The sequence below is a fragment of the Mangifera indica genome, chromosome 2, assembly GCF_011075055.1.
Source record: "Mangifera indica cultivar Alphonso chromosome 2, CATAS_Mindica_2.1, whole genome shotgun sequence".
NCBI classification, from domain to species: Eukaryota; Viridiplantae; Streptophyta; class Magnoliopsida; order Sapindales; family Anacardiaceae; genus Mangifera; species Mangifera indica.
This window is the reverse complement of record NC_058138.1, coordinates 19,175,216-19,187,255: the sequence shown is the minus strand read 5'-3', so window position 1 is coordinate 19,187,255 and position 12,040 is coordinate 19,175,216. Positions and strand designations below refer to the sequence as shown.

General features: G+C 36.2%; 3 protein-coding genes across 4 annotated transcripts; 1 reads left to right on the top strand and 2 right to left on the bottom strand.

Annotated features, from left to right (window-relative positions):
• Nucleotides 1-1,672: 1,672 nt before the first annotated feature.
• On the top strand, nucleotides 1,673-4,588 carry LOC123209452 (serine carboxypeptidase-like). The gene is made up of 9 exons (XM_044627521.1): nucleotides 1,673-2,105; nucleotides 2,418-2,586; nucleotides 2,693-2,812; nucleotides 2,913-3,056; nucleotides 3,154-3,304; nucleotides 3,405-3,493; nucleotides 3,599-3,857; nucleotides 3,949-4,082; nucleotides 4,184-4,588. Exons 1-9 carry the CDS (start codon nucleotides 1,780-1,782, stop codon nucleotides 4,304-4,306), a joined length of 1,515 nt encoding a protein of 504 aa, XP_044483456.1. The 5' UTR covers nucleotides 1,673-1,779; the 3' UTR covers nucleotides 4,307-4,588.
• A 302-nt stretch (nucleotides 4,589-4,890) lies between these two features.
• LOC123209453 lies at nucleotides 4,891-7,034 on the bottom strand. The gene is made up of 3 exons (XM_044627522.1): nucleotides 6,689-7,034; nucleotides 6,484-6,604; nucleotides 4,891-5,186 (listed from the first exon to the last, which is right to left on the bottom strand). Exons 1-3 carry the CDS (start codon nucleotides 6,872-6,874, stop codon nucleotides 5,014-5,016), a joined length of 480 nt encoding a protein of 159 aa, XP_044483457.1. The 5' UTR covers nucleotides 6,875-7,034; the 3' UTR covers nucleotides 4,891-5,013.
• Nucleotides 7,035-9,181: 2,147 nt separating this feature from the next.
• LOC123209451 (S-adenosylmethionine synthase 3) lies at nucleotides 9,182-11,286 on the bottom strand. 2 transcript variants are annotated; one of them, XM_044627519.1, is made up of 2 exons: nucleotides 11,210-11,286; nucleotides 9,182-10,587 (listed from the first exon to the last, which is right to left on the bottom strand). In XM_044627519.1, the coding sequence occupies exon 2, from the start codon at nucleotides 10,579-10,581 to the stop codon at nucleotides 9,406-9,408; it is 1,176 nt and encodes a 391-aa protein (XP_044483454.1). In that variant the 5' UTR covers nucleotides 10,582-10,587; nucleotides 11,210-11,286; the 3' UTR covers nucleotides 9,182-9,405. The 2 variants fall into 2 exon arrangements, with proteins under 2 accessions (XP_044483454.1, XP_044483455.1); XM_044627520.1 differs by having other exon boundaries at nucleotides 9,182-10,583; nucleotides 11,210-11,271.
• Between the last annotated feature and the right edge of the window lie 754 nt (nucleotides 11,287-12,040).

The window sequence follows — 12,040 nt, the reverse complement described above, 5'->3', positions numbered from 1 at the left end:
CTATCAGCCTCTGAATTTTTCTGCAGGAGCCAAAATTTGATATTTTTAAGTTTACCAAACAAAACAAAGAGAAATATATGTGCAAGAAGCATATTTACAACAGATTTATAAAATATATTCATGCTTCTTTATGTATTTCTTTGACAATTTTTTTTAGTGTAAAAAAAAGTTAGGTAGTTGGTTGGTTGAAGAGTTGATAAGTGGGTCCAAAGGGAGTGGCGTGCAGGAAGATCTGGTTTGATCTGAAGAAACAGTTCGATTTTGAGTAAAGACAAATGGTTCTGATTGTTTCCTTCATGTGGGTTCCAATCCATACCATAAGCATTTATAGCTTTTGATTGTTTTTCATTTCCATGATTTGCGTCTGAATGTTTTAAGGAATCCATCTCTTGCACGCCAAACACTTTCTCCAAATCTTCTCTTCACATTTCTAGCCCACCAACCTTTCTCTTTTAATCTTTTTTCCTCAATATATTATTCTGAAATCAACCAATCATAGGATACAGAATAAAATGATGCTGAAATAGTAAATAAATATGAGAGACCTTCTATTTATTGAAAGCCTTTTATATGCTTGATGAAACAATGACCATCAGTTCATGTCCCTTGCTTTATAAATGTAGAGTTTGCGACGAAGAGATAAAAGAGAAATGATACATCACTTCAACGAATGGCTTTCCTTTTACACAAAAAATAATACCATTAATGCTAAGCTTATTAATTTCCTAAAGACAATGCTTTTTTTTTCTAATCCATACTTAAATCAATGAAAAAATGTAAGAGTTACGAGACAGTCTACTAACATTTAAAGTCAGGTAGTTTCTATAATAAAATGATTGGATTGAATGAAAGGAATAGTTTTGTTGTTGCTGGATAAGCTTGCTACTAATATAAACCTTCACATTGCATTCAAATAAAAAAACTTAGACTAAATTTCACTAAAAATTTTCCAAATATAATGCAGATACGTGCATCATGATTCATGAGTAGTTCATTGCTGTAGATTCTTTCCAAGTAGTTTTCTTAAATATAAAACTGAAATGAAAAAAGTGAAAACAAGAAAAAACACTCTTATATCATGAATGAGGCACTTGAATTATTATGTTTACCTGCTAATTTGACTTGAAAGATAAAATACTAAAATAATACCAAAATTTTGAGAGCAAAATAAGTGAATAAATAAAACTTTGAAGCTATTAAATTATTGGCAATTTGATATTTAAATCTATATGTGAAATATTTCTTGTATATCAATTTTAATTGATATTTATTTGCAAAAGGTTATAACAATGCTTACAGAAACTCTCATAATTAATCATAAAGTCTTAATTTTAGGACGTAACAAAATTGATGAAACACTAAAATTTTTAGAAAGAAGGTTTAGGTTTGAGTTTTTATCACACTTGTGAAACTCTAACTTATCTGATATTAACATTCTTAGTTATTTTTATTTACACACATTCCACATATTTGAGATTGGGGAATTTTAATGATTTTATTTCAAGTAGAATTCATGATTCAAAATCATGATGAAAGATATGCTTTGTTAGTAGTTGAGTTAATGGAGAAAAAAAAAAAAAAAGGGAAAACAAAACCATAATGAGTTTCCATATAATTATAAATTATAATGAGCAATAATAATTTAAGGGTAGATAAACAACTTGACAGTTAACGTTCTGCCTCTCTCTGTCTCTTTTTCTTTCTCTACTTCTCCTACCTTTTAATTAAGTTAGAAGTCTATATATTTCAGCATAACCTGGAGCTGGTTCCACAGCCAAAATGAAGCCTGCAACAATGGCGTCATCTTCTTCTTTCTTCCATTTACATTTTTCTTTCTTAATTTTTTGCCTCATTTTATCATTCTCATATGCAGCACGATTTTCAACTCCCTACTTGCCAAAACTCCAGGCAGAAAAGCTCATAAGAGGGCTCAACTTGTTCCCCAAAAATGATATCAACACTGCTGTTGCTGATACTTCAGTTATGGCTTCAAAGATTGTTGAAAAGCAATTCAGTTTGCATCCTCTTGGTGATCCAAGGCCTTCTGTTCAAGAGTTTGGTCACCATGCTGGGTATTACAAGCTTCTCCACACTCAAGCAGCAAGGTATGGCCTCAACTTTTTGTCAAAATATATTTTGGTTTGAAGAGTATGAAAGCATAATCAATCAAAGAAAACCAGTTGGGTATAAACACTTTCCAACGACAATGTGTTTCAGTGTTTGTTTTTTTACTCAAATTTTGTATAATGATGATAAAAGGAATAAAAAAGTGGTTTCATTTAACAATTTTTCTACAGTTTAAAAAGTTTAAAGAATTCCCAAATTTTATTTTGTTTCATCTATTAAACAGATTTATGCTCGTTTTCTGTGTGTCAATAAAATGCATTGAACGTCAAATTTTGCTCAAAATTTTGTAGGATGTTCTACTTTTTCTTCGAATCACGAAATAGCACGAGAGACCCTGTAGTTATATGGCTTACAGGCGGTCCAGGATGTAGCAGTGAACTGGCTTTGTTTTACGAAAATGGTCCTTACCATATTGCAAACAACATGTCTCTTGTGTGGAATGACTATGGCTGGGACAAGGTTTCATTTACTCTTTAAGACTAAAAAATTTACAAAGATTAAGACTTTTATATCATTTGCATGCTCTTGTTTAATACAAATTCATATAAACATTTGATGTTGGCAGGTATCAAATCTTCTGTTTGTGGACCAGCCAATTGGAACAGGTTTCAGCTATACTTCAGACGAGAACGACATTCGACACGATGAAGATGGTGTTAGCAACGATTTGTATGACTTCTTGCAGGTCCATTTCATTGCCAGAACTTTTAAGAACTATTTTAATGAGATCTTTTAACTATAAACTTACAACAGTCAAGCCTAATTACTAATTTCTTCAACTTTAGGCCTTTTTCAAAGAGCATCCTCAGTATGCTATGAATGACTTTTTCATTACTGGAGAATCTTATGCCGGGCATTACATTCCTGCTTTTGCTGCTCGGGTTCACAGAGGAAACAGAGCAAAGGAGGGGATTCATATTAACCTGAAGGTATGTATCTATCAAATTTATATATAGCATTTAAACTTGATCAGTTGATTTATCTTCCCCTTTTGAGAGCTGGATTAACTCTAAACTGTTGAATCAGGGATTTGCCATCGGTAATGGGTTAACTAATCCTGAAATCCAGTATAAAGCATACCCAGATTATGCTTTGAACATGAGGTTGATTAATCAGTCGGATTATGAGAGCCTCCAGACGGTGATTCCACCCTGTGAAAGGGCCATAAAAACTTGTGGTATTATTCTCTGTCTCTGTTTCTCTCCAAGTTCAAGTTCAATTGCTTCACCATTCTTCCCCCTTTCTGTTTGCTAAATCGTTTTGATTTACATTGTCAGAATCTGAGGGTGGACATGCTTGCTCTGCTTCTTATGTTGTTTGTAACAATATATTTAACAGAATCATGAGGATAGCGGAAGATATAAATGTAAGAAAGAACCGAAAGATTTACATTAGTTATTTTTCTTCAAAAACTTATTTTAAAGCAGGCTCAATTCTAATGAGATTATTTCATATTTTTATCTGCATGCAGTATTATGATGTTAGAAGAAAATGCAACAGAGACTTGTGCTATGACTTCTCAAATATGGAGACATTCTTGAACCGGGAATCAGTGCGGGAAGCTCTTGGAGTTGGAAACATAGACTTCGTTTCCTGCAGCAGTAGGGTATATGAAGCAATGTTGGTGGACTGGATGAGGAATCTTGAAGTTGGAATTCCAGCTCTCCTTGAGGATGGCATCAGAGTGCTTATATATGCCGGAGAATATGACCTTATATGCAACTGGCTTGGTAAGTCTCTACTGGTTAACTACAAGTTCCCCCGGAGACAATTAACGACATTTAGAGCACCTATAATCATAATGTATTCAAATTTTCACAGGAAATTCAAAGTGGGTTCATGCAATGGAATGGTCTGGCCAAAATGAGTTTGGAGCAGCTCCCACTCTTCCATTCACAGTTGATGGCGCAGAAGCAGGGCAAATGAAAAGCCATGGCCCTCTCTCATTCCTCAAGGTCTGTCCCTCTCTCTCTCAAGCTCACTTAAGTGTGCTCTTTCAGTGTGTGCATCGACATGATCTCTAATTGTTTTCTTTTTTATACCTGAAAACAAGCAGGTCCACGATGCTGGGCACATGGTTCCAATGGATCAGCCAAAAGCTTCACTACACATGCTAAGGAGCTGGATGCAAGGACAACTCACCATTCCAAAGTCAGAACACAGTATTTATCGTGCATGACTGCCTGAATCCACCTGTCTTACTCTTACAATGTTTCTGAAAGTCAAGTCTGGGCAATGAATAGTAGCATGGCTGCCATCTGCTGACCTAAAAAGTTTGCTTCCAACAATACTTCCACGGTTCCTTGGCTATATTTACTCACAGCAATCATTTTATACATATTAATTTCTTGTATTTGTCTCCTCTGTCTTCCATTTAAATGTAAATCTTCATCATGAGTAAATGACCATAAGAGATTGCACACTTAACCTTATCTTAAGCTTGAGTGTCATTAACTACAAATTTCACCATATTGCATAACAGTTGTTCTAGTAATGACTTACAGTACAGCTTTACCATTTTTATATGTATCTCATGTAAAATGATAGATGCTACAGAAAATTTTTCTTAATTCCAGGTATCATAAAACAAATCTGTTATTGTATTTCCCAGTGTAGAAAGAGCAATTCAAAATGCTATTAGTACTTCTGAAGAATCCAATTCATCATCTACAGGCAATGACTGAAATTTATTGTTTATGCTTTTACTTGTCAGCATACATGCTATAAATTCTCATTTCAATAGAAGTGTTCAGTACCAAAGGCTGATCAAAATTGCTTATTTAACAACTGAGACTATAGAATATATTGCCAGTAAGCAGCGTCAACAAAATGTAATACAGGAGTACTTAATGATCCACATATCAATTCAATATTTCACAGCAATAATCAAGAGCCAACTCTTACCCCATACTTTTCTCTCAAAATCTCAATTGCTGGCCTGAACCCTGAACTCAAAGGAACAACTGTTGCTACACGCAGATGTTGTGCATTACCGTTCTTTGGTTTGGTGAGCGTCATTTTAAAAATCTCTCCCTGTAGAACTTTACTGGCTGTCACAGCTGCACAAGGAATTCCATAGATGGAGAAAGTGGTCAAATTGGAGTTGCCCAACTGCTACAAGTCAATATTCTCATATGGAACACTCAAAAGTTAAAGACTGCAAGCTTTGAAAACTAAGCAATACATCAAAATTGGCTTCACAATGACAGTAAAAGCGATTTGTTATAAAAAACACTAAAACATGAAAACACGAAAGAATTGTAATCAGGCCTTTTTAACTTGACAATCAGCTATATAACCATCTCCAAAGTCAATGGATCAGAGACTGGCAATGTCAGGTTAACCTTTTGTCAAAAGCAAGTGTATTGTCACACAAGCGAGGTAAAACACAGAACAAAGAGAAAAGAAAGTGGAGAGAGCCTGATCATTGAATGGTCAAACAAAACCTATTTTTCCTAATTGAATAATTTTGGTAATAGGTTCAACTCTATTGACTTAGAAACTTGGTTTATCTTCTCCATTGTGTTATTTGTCATACCCAATTCTGCACAAAACATTATTTTGTTGCACTGTATTGAAATCCATCTTCTTAAGATGTTATTATGATAAAGAGGTCATGATGACAGAAAAGAAGAGTAGTATTCTCATGATGCATGTTGTTGAGAAACTCTAATCTCATATTTAACCATAAAAAAAAAAAAAAAAAACAGAGGAACCTTTGATGTTTCTGTTAGAGATCTTATACCAGAGTCCAAGCCCATGTTTTCTATAGTTACACCACAACAATACAATCAAAAGATGATTCTTACAAAATGTAAATAGAGATACTGATATAAGATGACAATCCTGTAGTTTTCTATCACTATTATTATCAAAAAGAGATTCTAACATAACGCAACAAAATGTAGCTCGTGCTCAATAAAATTAAAAAATTGACAATTAACATTGTGAAAATAATAAATTAAGAGTTAAAAATCAAATCAATTTGTAGAGCCTACTAGTAGGAGAGTGATTAATCTTCTTCATTTTAGAACAAAGATTATGAATCACCAGCCCTTTACTTCACCAAGGCAGTTCAGCTTAGCAACAAAATTTTCAGCATGAAGGTGAAGAATTCATGATTGGTATTGGAAAGAACTTCTAAATCCAAACTTCTAGTTTATCCAACACTGATTATTGTTTGTTATTAGGAAATCTTAATTAAAAGGAGAAACAACAAATAGAAAAGGAGATTATTATTCATGCCCAAGATAAATAAAACACTGTAAATTGTAATTCTCAACATAATAGCAATTAATTTAGAATAAGAATATGAAGAAAATATATAAAAAAATAAATATTTTAAAATGAAATTACCAGCAAAGGGGTGAAGCTTGGCAAAATCAAAGAAGTGATCAGCAGAGCAACCGAACAAAACCCTAGCAGCCCGATCAAAACATATCACCACCTTAACTTTTGTGTCCGTTGCTATAGAAATCTGCCAAAATCATGGAAACCAAAAACCCATCATTGCTTTAACAAAGAATCATTTAATTATCTCTCCAAGAAGAAGGATACTTACAAGGAGACGGAAGAGACGTTTGGAAGAGGAGACAGAGTTGTTGATATTGTAGTTGCAGAATTTGCAGAGTGAAGATGGGTCATCAGGGAGAGTCCTCTCACACACTGAGCAGACTCTGTAACAGAAATTTGTGTTATCCACGCCTAAAACTGAACACATAACTGTTAATGATTTATTATCTTCCATGTTGCTCACTCTAAATTAACCCACAGAAAACTCGCTCAAGGGTTGAAGCTACCGTAAATCTACTGATCGATTCACTCTTTTTCTTTACCCGCTCTATTCCAGATAGCCCGCCAAAGCTTTGATTTTTTGGTATGAAAGAAGCAACCTAATCTTATCAAATTTTACGTAAAGACAAGGCCAAACACTATTTCCCACCCAAGGTTTAGCGTTTTCTCAAAAGTCCCCCCTTTAACTATGGAAACACCAAACACCCACCCATGGCCGGTTAGATTTAACCAAACCCTAACGGTGGTAGGGGTAAAATCGTCATTTTGGCTATAATATTAAAAATAAACTAAAATAGAATCTAATTTTGCCCCCCTAAACTTTAAAAACTCAAATTTTCCCCCACCCTAAGTTTTAAAAAATCACAGTTTCACCCTAGAGTTTGGTTTTGAAATCTCCGGCGACCTCTCCGGCTCCGTTGCCGACGGCCGCTCCCTCCGGAAGCAACCTCTCCTTCCGACGATCTCTTTCCTCCCATTTGGAGGTCCGATCGGTGCCCGGAGAAGCCGTGGGAGACGAAGATTTCGTCGGGAAGACGAAGTTCTTCGTCTTCCCAGACGAAGCCGACGCCGTCGTCCTCGTCTGGGAAGACGGTCGTCTTCCCAGAGGTCTTCTTCTGGGAAGACGAAGAACTTCGTCTTCCCGACGAAGTCTTCGTCTCCCACGGCGTCTCCGGGCGCCGATCGGACCTCCAAATGGGAGGAAAGAGATCGCCGGAAGGAGAGGTTGCTTCCGGAGGGAGCGGCCGTCGGCAACGGAGCCGGAGAGGTCGCCGAAGATTTCAAAACCAAACCCTAGGGTGAAACTGCCATTTTTTAAAACTTAGGCGGGGGGAAAATTTCAGTTTTTAAAGTTTAGGGGGGCAAAAGGAGATAAAATTTTCAGCCGTTAGGGTTTAGTTAAATCTAACCGGCCATGGGTGGGTGTTTGGTGTTTCCATAGTTAAAGGGGGGACTTTTGAGAAAACGCTAAACCTTGGGTGGGAAATAGTCGTTTGGCCTAAAGACAATATTAAATTTCGCTGTCCTCGGTTAATATAGATAACAACATGAGCCATGAATTAACATAATTTTATTAAAGGCCAAAGGACTATTTCCCTCCCAAGGCGTGCTGTATTCTTAAGTTTCCTTTTAATTTTGATAATATCAAATATTCATCTATGAGCAGTTAAAATTAACAAAACTCTAATCTCTTAAAATTTTATCTCTTTTTGTCATTCTAAACTTTAAAAATTAAAAATTTCTCTCCGCCCAAGTTTTAAAAAACGGTAGTTTCATCTTAAGGTTTTGTTTTGAAATCTCTGGCGTCATCTCCGACTCCATTATCAGCGGCCTCTCCCTCCCGAAGCATTCCTTCCCTCCAATGGTCCCTCTCCTCTCATTTGAACATCTGATCGACGTCAAAGAAGCGGTGAAAAACGAAGACGAAGTTGTCGTCTTCGTTTGGAAAAACGGTCATCTTCTGGGAAGACGGTTGTCTTCGCAAAGGTCTTCTTCTGAGAAGACGATCATCTTCCCAAACGAAGACAACAGTTTCATCTTCATCTTCCATCGCTTCTCCGACATCGATCCGATATCCAAATGGGAGGAGAGGGACTACTGAAGGGAGAGGATGCTTCGGGAGGGAGAGGTCGTCGGCAATAGAGCAAGAGATGTCGTCGGAGATTTCAAAACAAAACCCTATGGTGAAACTGCCATTTTTTAAAACTTAGACTGGAGAAAAATTTTAGTTTTGAAAGTTTATGGGGGGCAAAAATGGATTTTATTTTAGTTTATTTTTAATATTATAGAGAAAATGACGATTTTACCCTTACCACCGTTAATTTTAACTACTCATGAGTAGGTGTTTGATATTATCAAAGTTAAAAGAGTGAAACTTGAGAATGTAGCATACCTTAGGTGGGAAATAGTCCTTTGGCCTTTATTAAAATATAAAAAAACATTTTCTTTTGTTTTTAAGTAATATTTAAAAGAAAAATCCTCTCATCCCTGCGGCATGATGCCCTAAATTTTGAAATTTCTCCAACTTGTTGATCCAAATACTGTGTAGGCATCACCCAACCAGATTTATACAACAATAAAAGGCCAATTTGGTTCGCCATAATATGATGCCCATTGCATTGCATGTTTAATATTCCACATAGCTTTTCCTGCAATCGGCCATGGATTCAAGTCTAAAGGTCAATGATTATTAATGCATTAACAGCAAATAACTAGTCAGAATATAATACCAAAATAGACATGTTATAATTATAACATGATATTCTCAAATAAAATGTAAAATATATATAAGCAAAGGAAAAGAGAACTAGCATGTCAGGAACTGTTATTTCTCCCAAGATAAGAACTAATTGCAAAAGATTAACAAATCCCTAATACACTGTGGCCTTTATAAACCTTAACTTCAGCTGCAACTAACCACTAATCATTACTCAGTTACGGCCCAGAAAGGTCATAGAATTTAAACCCCAAAAAAGTAAATGCTTCTCAAGCGTTGCCAGGCTTGAGAAGCTTCACAGTCTCCCATGTGAAATCTGGGTCATCACGGCCAAAATGCCCGTAGGCAGCAGTCTTCTGATACCTGAAGTTACCTCCCCTCTTCAGATCAAGATTGATTGAGATCATCCCTGGCCTGAAATCAAAGTTCTCCTTAATCAGAGCCAATATATCCTTATCTGGAATCTTTCCTGTACCATAAGTGTCCACAAACACAGACAACGGCTCTGGCACACCAATTGCATAAGAAACCTGCACAATACAACGCCGTGCAAGGCCCGATGCGACCACACTCTTTGCAGCCTGCCTGACTACATAAGCACCACTGCGATCCACCTTGGTAGGATCCTTGCCTGAGAAGGCACCACCACCATGAGCACCCCAGCCACCATAAGTGTCAATGATGATCTTCCTACCAGTAAGCCCTGCATCCCCGTGTGGTCCACCAATGACAAAACGACCTGATGGGTTAAGGTGGAATATTGTCTTGTCATCAAGGTATTGAGCTGGAATCACAGGCTTAATCACATGCTCCTTGAGGTCCGCTGCAATCTGCTCATTGGTAACAGTTTCGTCATGTTGAGTTGAAATGAGGATAGTATGCACCCTCAGTGGTACCATGGCTCCACCTTCATTCTGATACTCAACAGTCACTTGGGTTTTCCCATCAGGCCTAAGCCATGGGCAAGTTTTATTCTTTCTCACCTCAGTAAGTTTGACTCCAAGTTTGGTAGCAAGAACATGAGTCAGTGGCATTAGCTCGGGTGTTTCATCAGTTGCATATCCAAACATGTGACCTTGGTCACCAGCACCAATTTCCTCAGGCCTCTTGCTTAGGTGGCCATGAACAACTTCAGCAATTTCAGGGCTCTGTTCTTCAATATTAACAAGTACCTTACACTTATCAGCATCAAGACCAACATCAGCACATACAAATCCAATACCTCTGCAGGTGTCACGAACAATCTTCTCATAATCCACCTTGGCCTTGGTGGTGATCTCACCAAAGACCATAACCATATTTGTCTTGGTACAGGTTTCACAGGCAACTTTACTTTCAGGGTCTTTTTCCAGACAAGCATCTAGGATTGCATCAGAAACTTGATCACAAAGCTTATCAGGGTGCCCTTCATTGACAGATTCAGAGGTGAAGAGAAAAGTCTCCATCACTAACTTCAGACAGAACATCACAGATAAAGTCAATTCTCCACACTTACAAAATTAAAGTTTCAAGGAAAATCAATCATTCTCAAAATAAGATAAACTGTCACAACATATGAGGATGGAAAAATCCGAAATCAAACTAGTTCTCAAAGTAGAAGAGTCAAATTGTCTGTCTATTTGTTAAAACTAATCACATAAGATTCGTACCTTTCACAAGTTTAAAAATACCTATACCTAATTCCAGTTCATAGAAGCGGAACCCAATTCAGTAATACAACACCATACAAAGAAAGGAAACAAATTTCAGATTAAGCTGACAAGGCTCGCTACGGTTATTGTTAAGGATTTGACATATCTCAATTTTCTAAAAAATAAGTTAATGAGGAACAAATATATAACATCAAGCATCAATGTCACAGCCATGTGCAACCAAACTATGCTAGTAAGACATGACAAAAAGAAAAGCAAATGGATTCTATGCAAGAATATAGTGAACATAAAAAAGAAGCAAGATTTCTAAAACCCCAACAAAACATGATCAAAGAATTAAAGAAAACATAAAAATATGAGTCAATTCTACAAATAAAAATTAATAGGAAGACAAAGCTAGAACCAAATGCGTGGAGCGTACCTCTCAAGCGAAGAGAATTAAAATAAGAGAAATTGAAAGTTGCTAAATGAGTGAGGATGGAAACGAAGGTTTTATAGGATACAAAAATTACGGTGAATTAGTTGGGAGGAGTCATGATCCGATTATCTTGGTGTTGGGTTGGGCCGTTGTTTCAAGTGGGTTGGACTTTGGGCCTAATTAACCGGTTTAAACCCGCCCCTAATAGATAAAGAAATTGAGTTTATTGAAAAATATTATCTAATTTCAGAAATATATACCTTTTTATTTTGAAAATAGACCATTTGGGTCAAGGGTATAAACAAGTTCTGCGACTAAGGAAATGGGTTTTTGGCAGTCTCTACTGTTATTTCAAAATTAATGAATTTTATTATACAATAAAACTATGTGTACCTACTTTGGGTACACAAATGTATACATATTTATATGTATCATCATGTGATTGGATGATTTTAAATTAAGAATAAAACAATAACCAATCATATGATGACACATATGAGTGTGTATACATTTATGTACCTAAAGTGGGTACACATAGTATTACTCTTTATTATAAATCAACAAAGCCGATCACTAAGATCGACCTTTCTTTTATTGCAGGACAGTGTCTCATATCATCTCTGCATGATATTCACAAAAAAAAAAAAAAAAACTATCAATTGTAAGTTCTGAATCAGAATATAACATTGGTGAAACAATAAGCCTCCTGATACATAGCATGGTGCAAGTTTTGATATATGATAATCCCTTATGTGCAAAAGAAGTTTACATTATGCAGAAATTAGAGAGGTAGCCAACTGGGTTGACGTCGTCAAACAAAAGAACCAGGGGCCA

Excerpts from the sequence above, each read along its gene's own strand:
- LOC123209452 (XM_044627521.1), top strand. The coding sequence starts at position 1,780 with ATGAAGCCTGCAACAATGGCGTCATCTTCTTCTTTCTTCCATTTACAT. Across the intron at positions 2,813-2,912 it reads ATTTGTATGACTTCTTGCAG|GCCTTTTTCAAAGAGCATCC; the intron begins GTCCATTTCATT and ends CTTCAACTTTAG. Across the intron at positions 3,858-3,948 it reads CCTTATATGCAACTGGCTTG|GAAATTCAAAGTGGGTTCAT; the intron begins GTAAGTCTCTAC and ends AAATTTTCACAG.
- LOC123209451 (XM_044627519.1), bottom strand. The coding sequence starts at position 10,581 with ATGGAGACTTTTCTCTTCACCTCTGAATCTGTCAATGAAGGGCACCCT.
- LOC123209453 (XM_044627522.1), bottom strand. The coding sequence starts at position 6,874 with ATGGAAGATAATAAATCATTAACAGTTATGTGTTCAGTTTTAGGCGTG. Across the intron at positions 6,605-6,688 it reads AACGTCTCTTCCGTCTCCTT|ATTTCTATAGCAACGGACAC; the intron begins GTAAGTATCCTT and ends TGATTTTGGCAG. Across the intron at positions 5,187-6,483 it reads CAAGCTTCACCCCTTTGCTG|CTGTGACAGCCAGTAAAGTT; the intron begins GTAATTTCATTT and ends TTCCTTGTGCAG.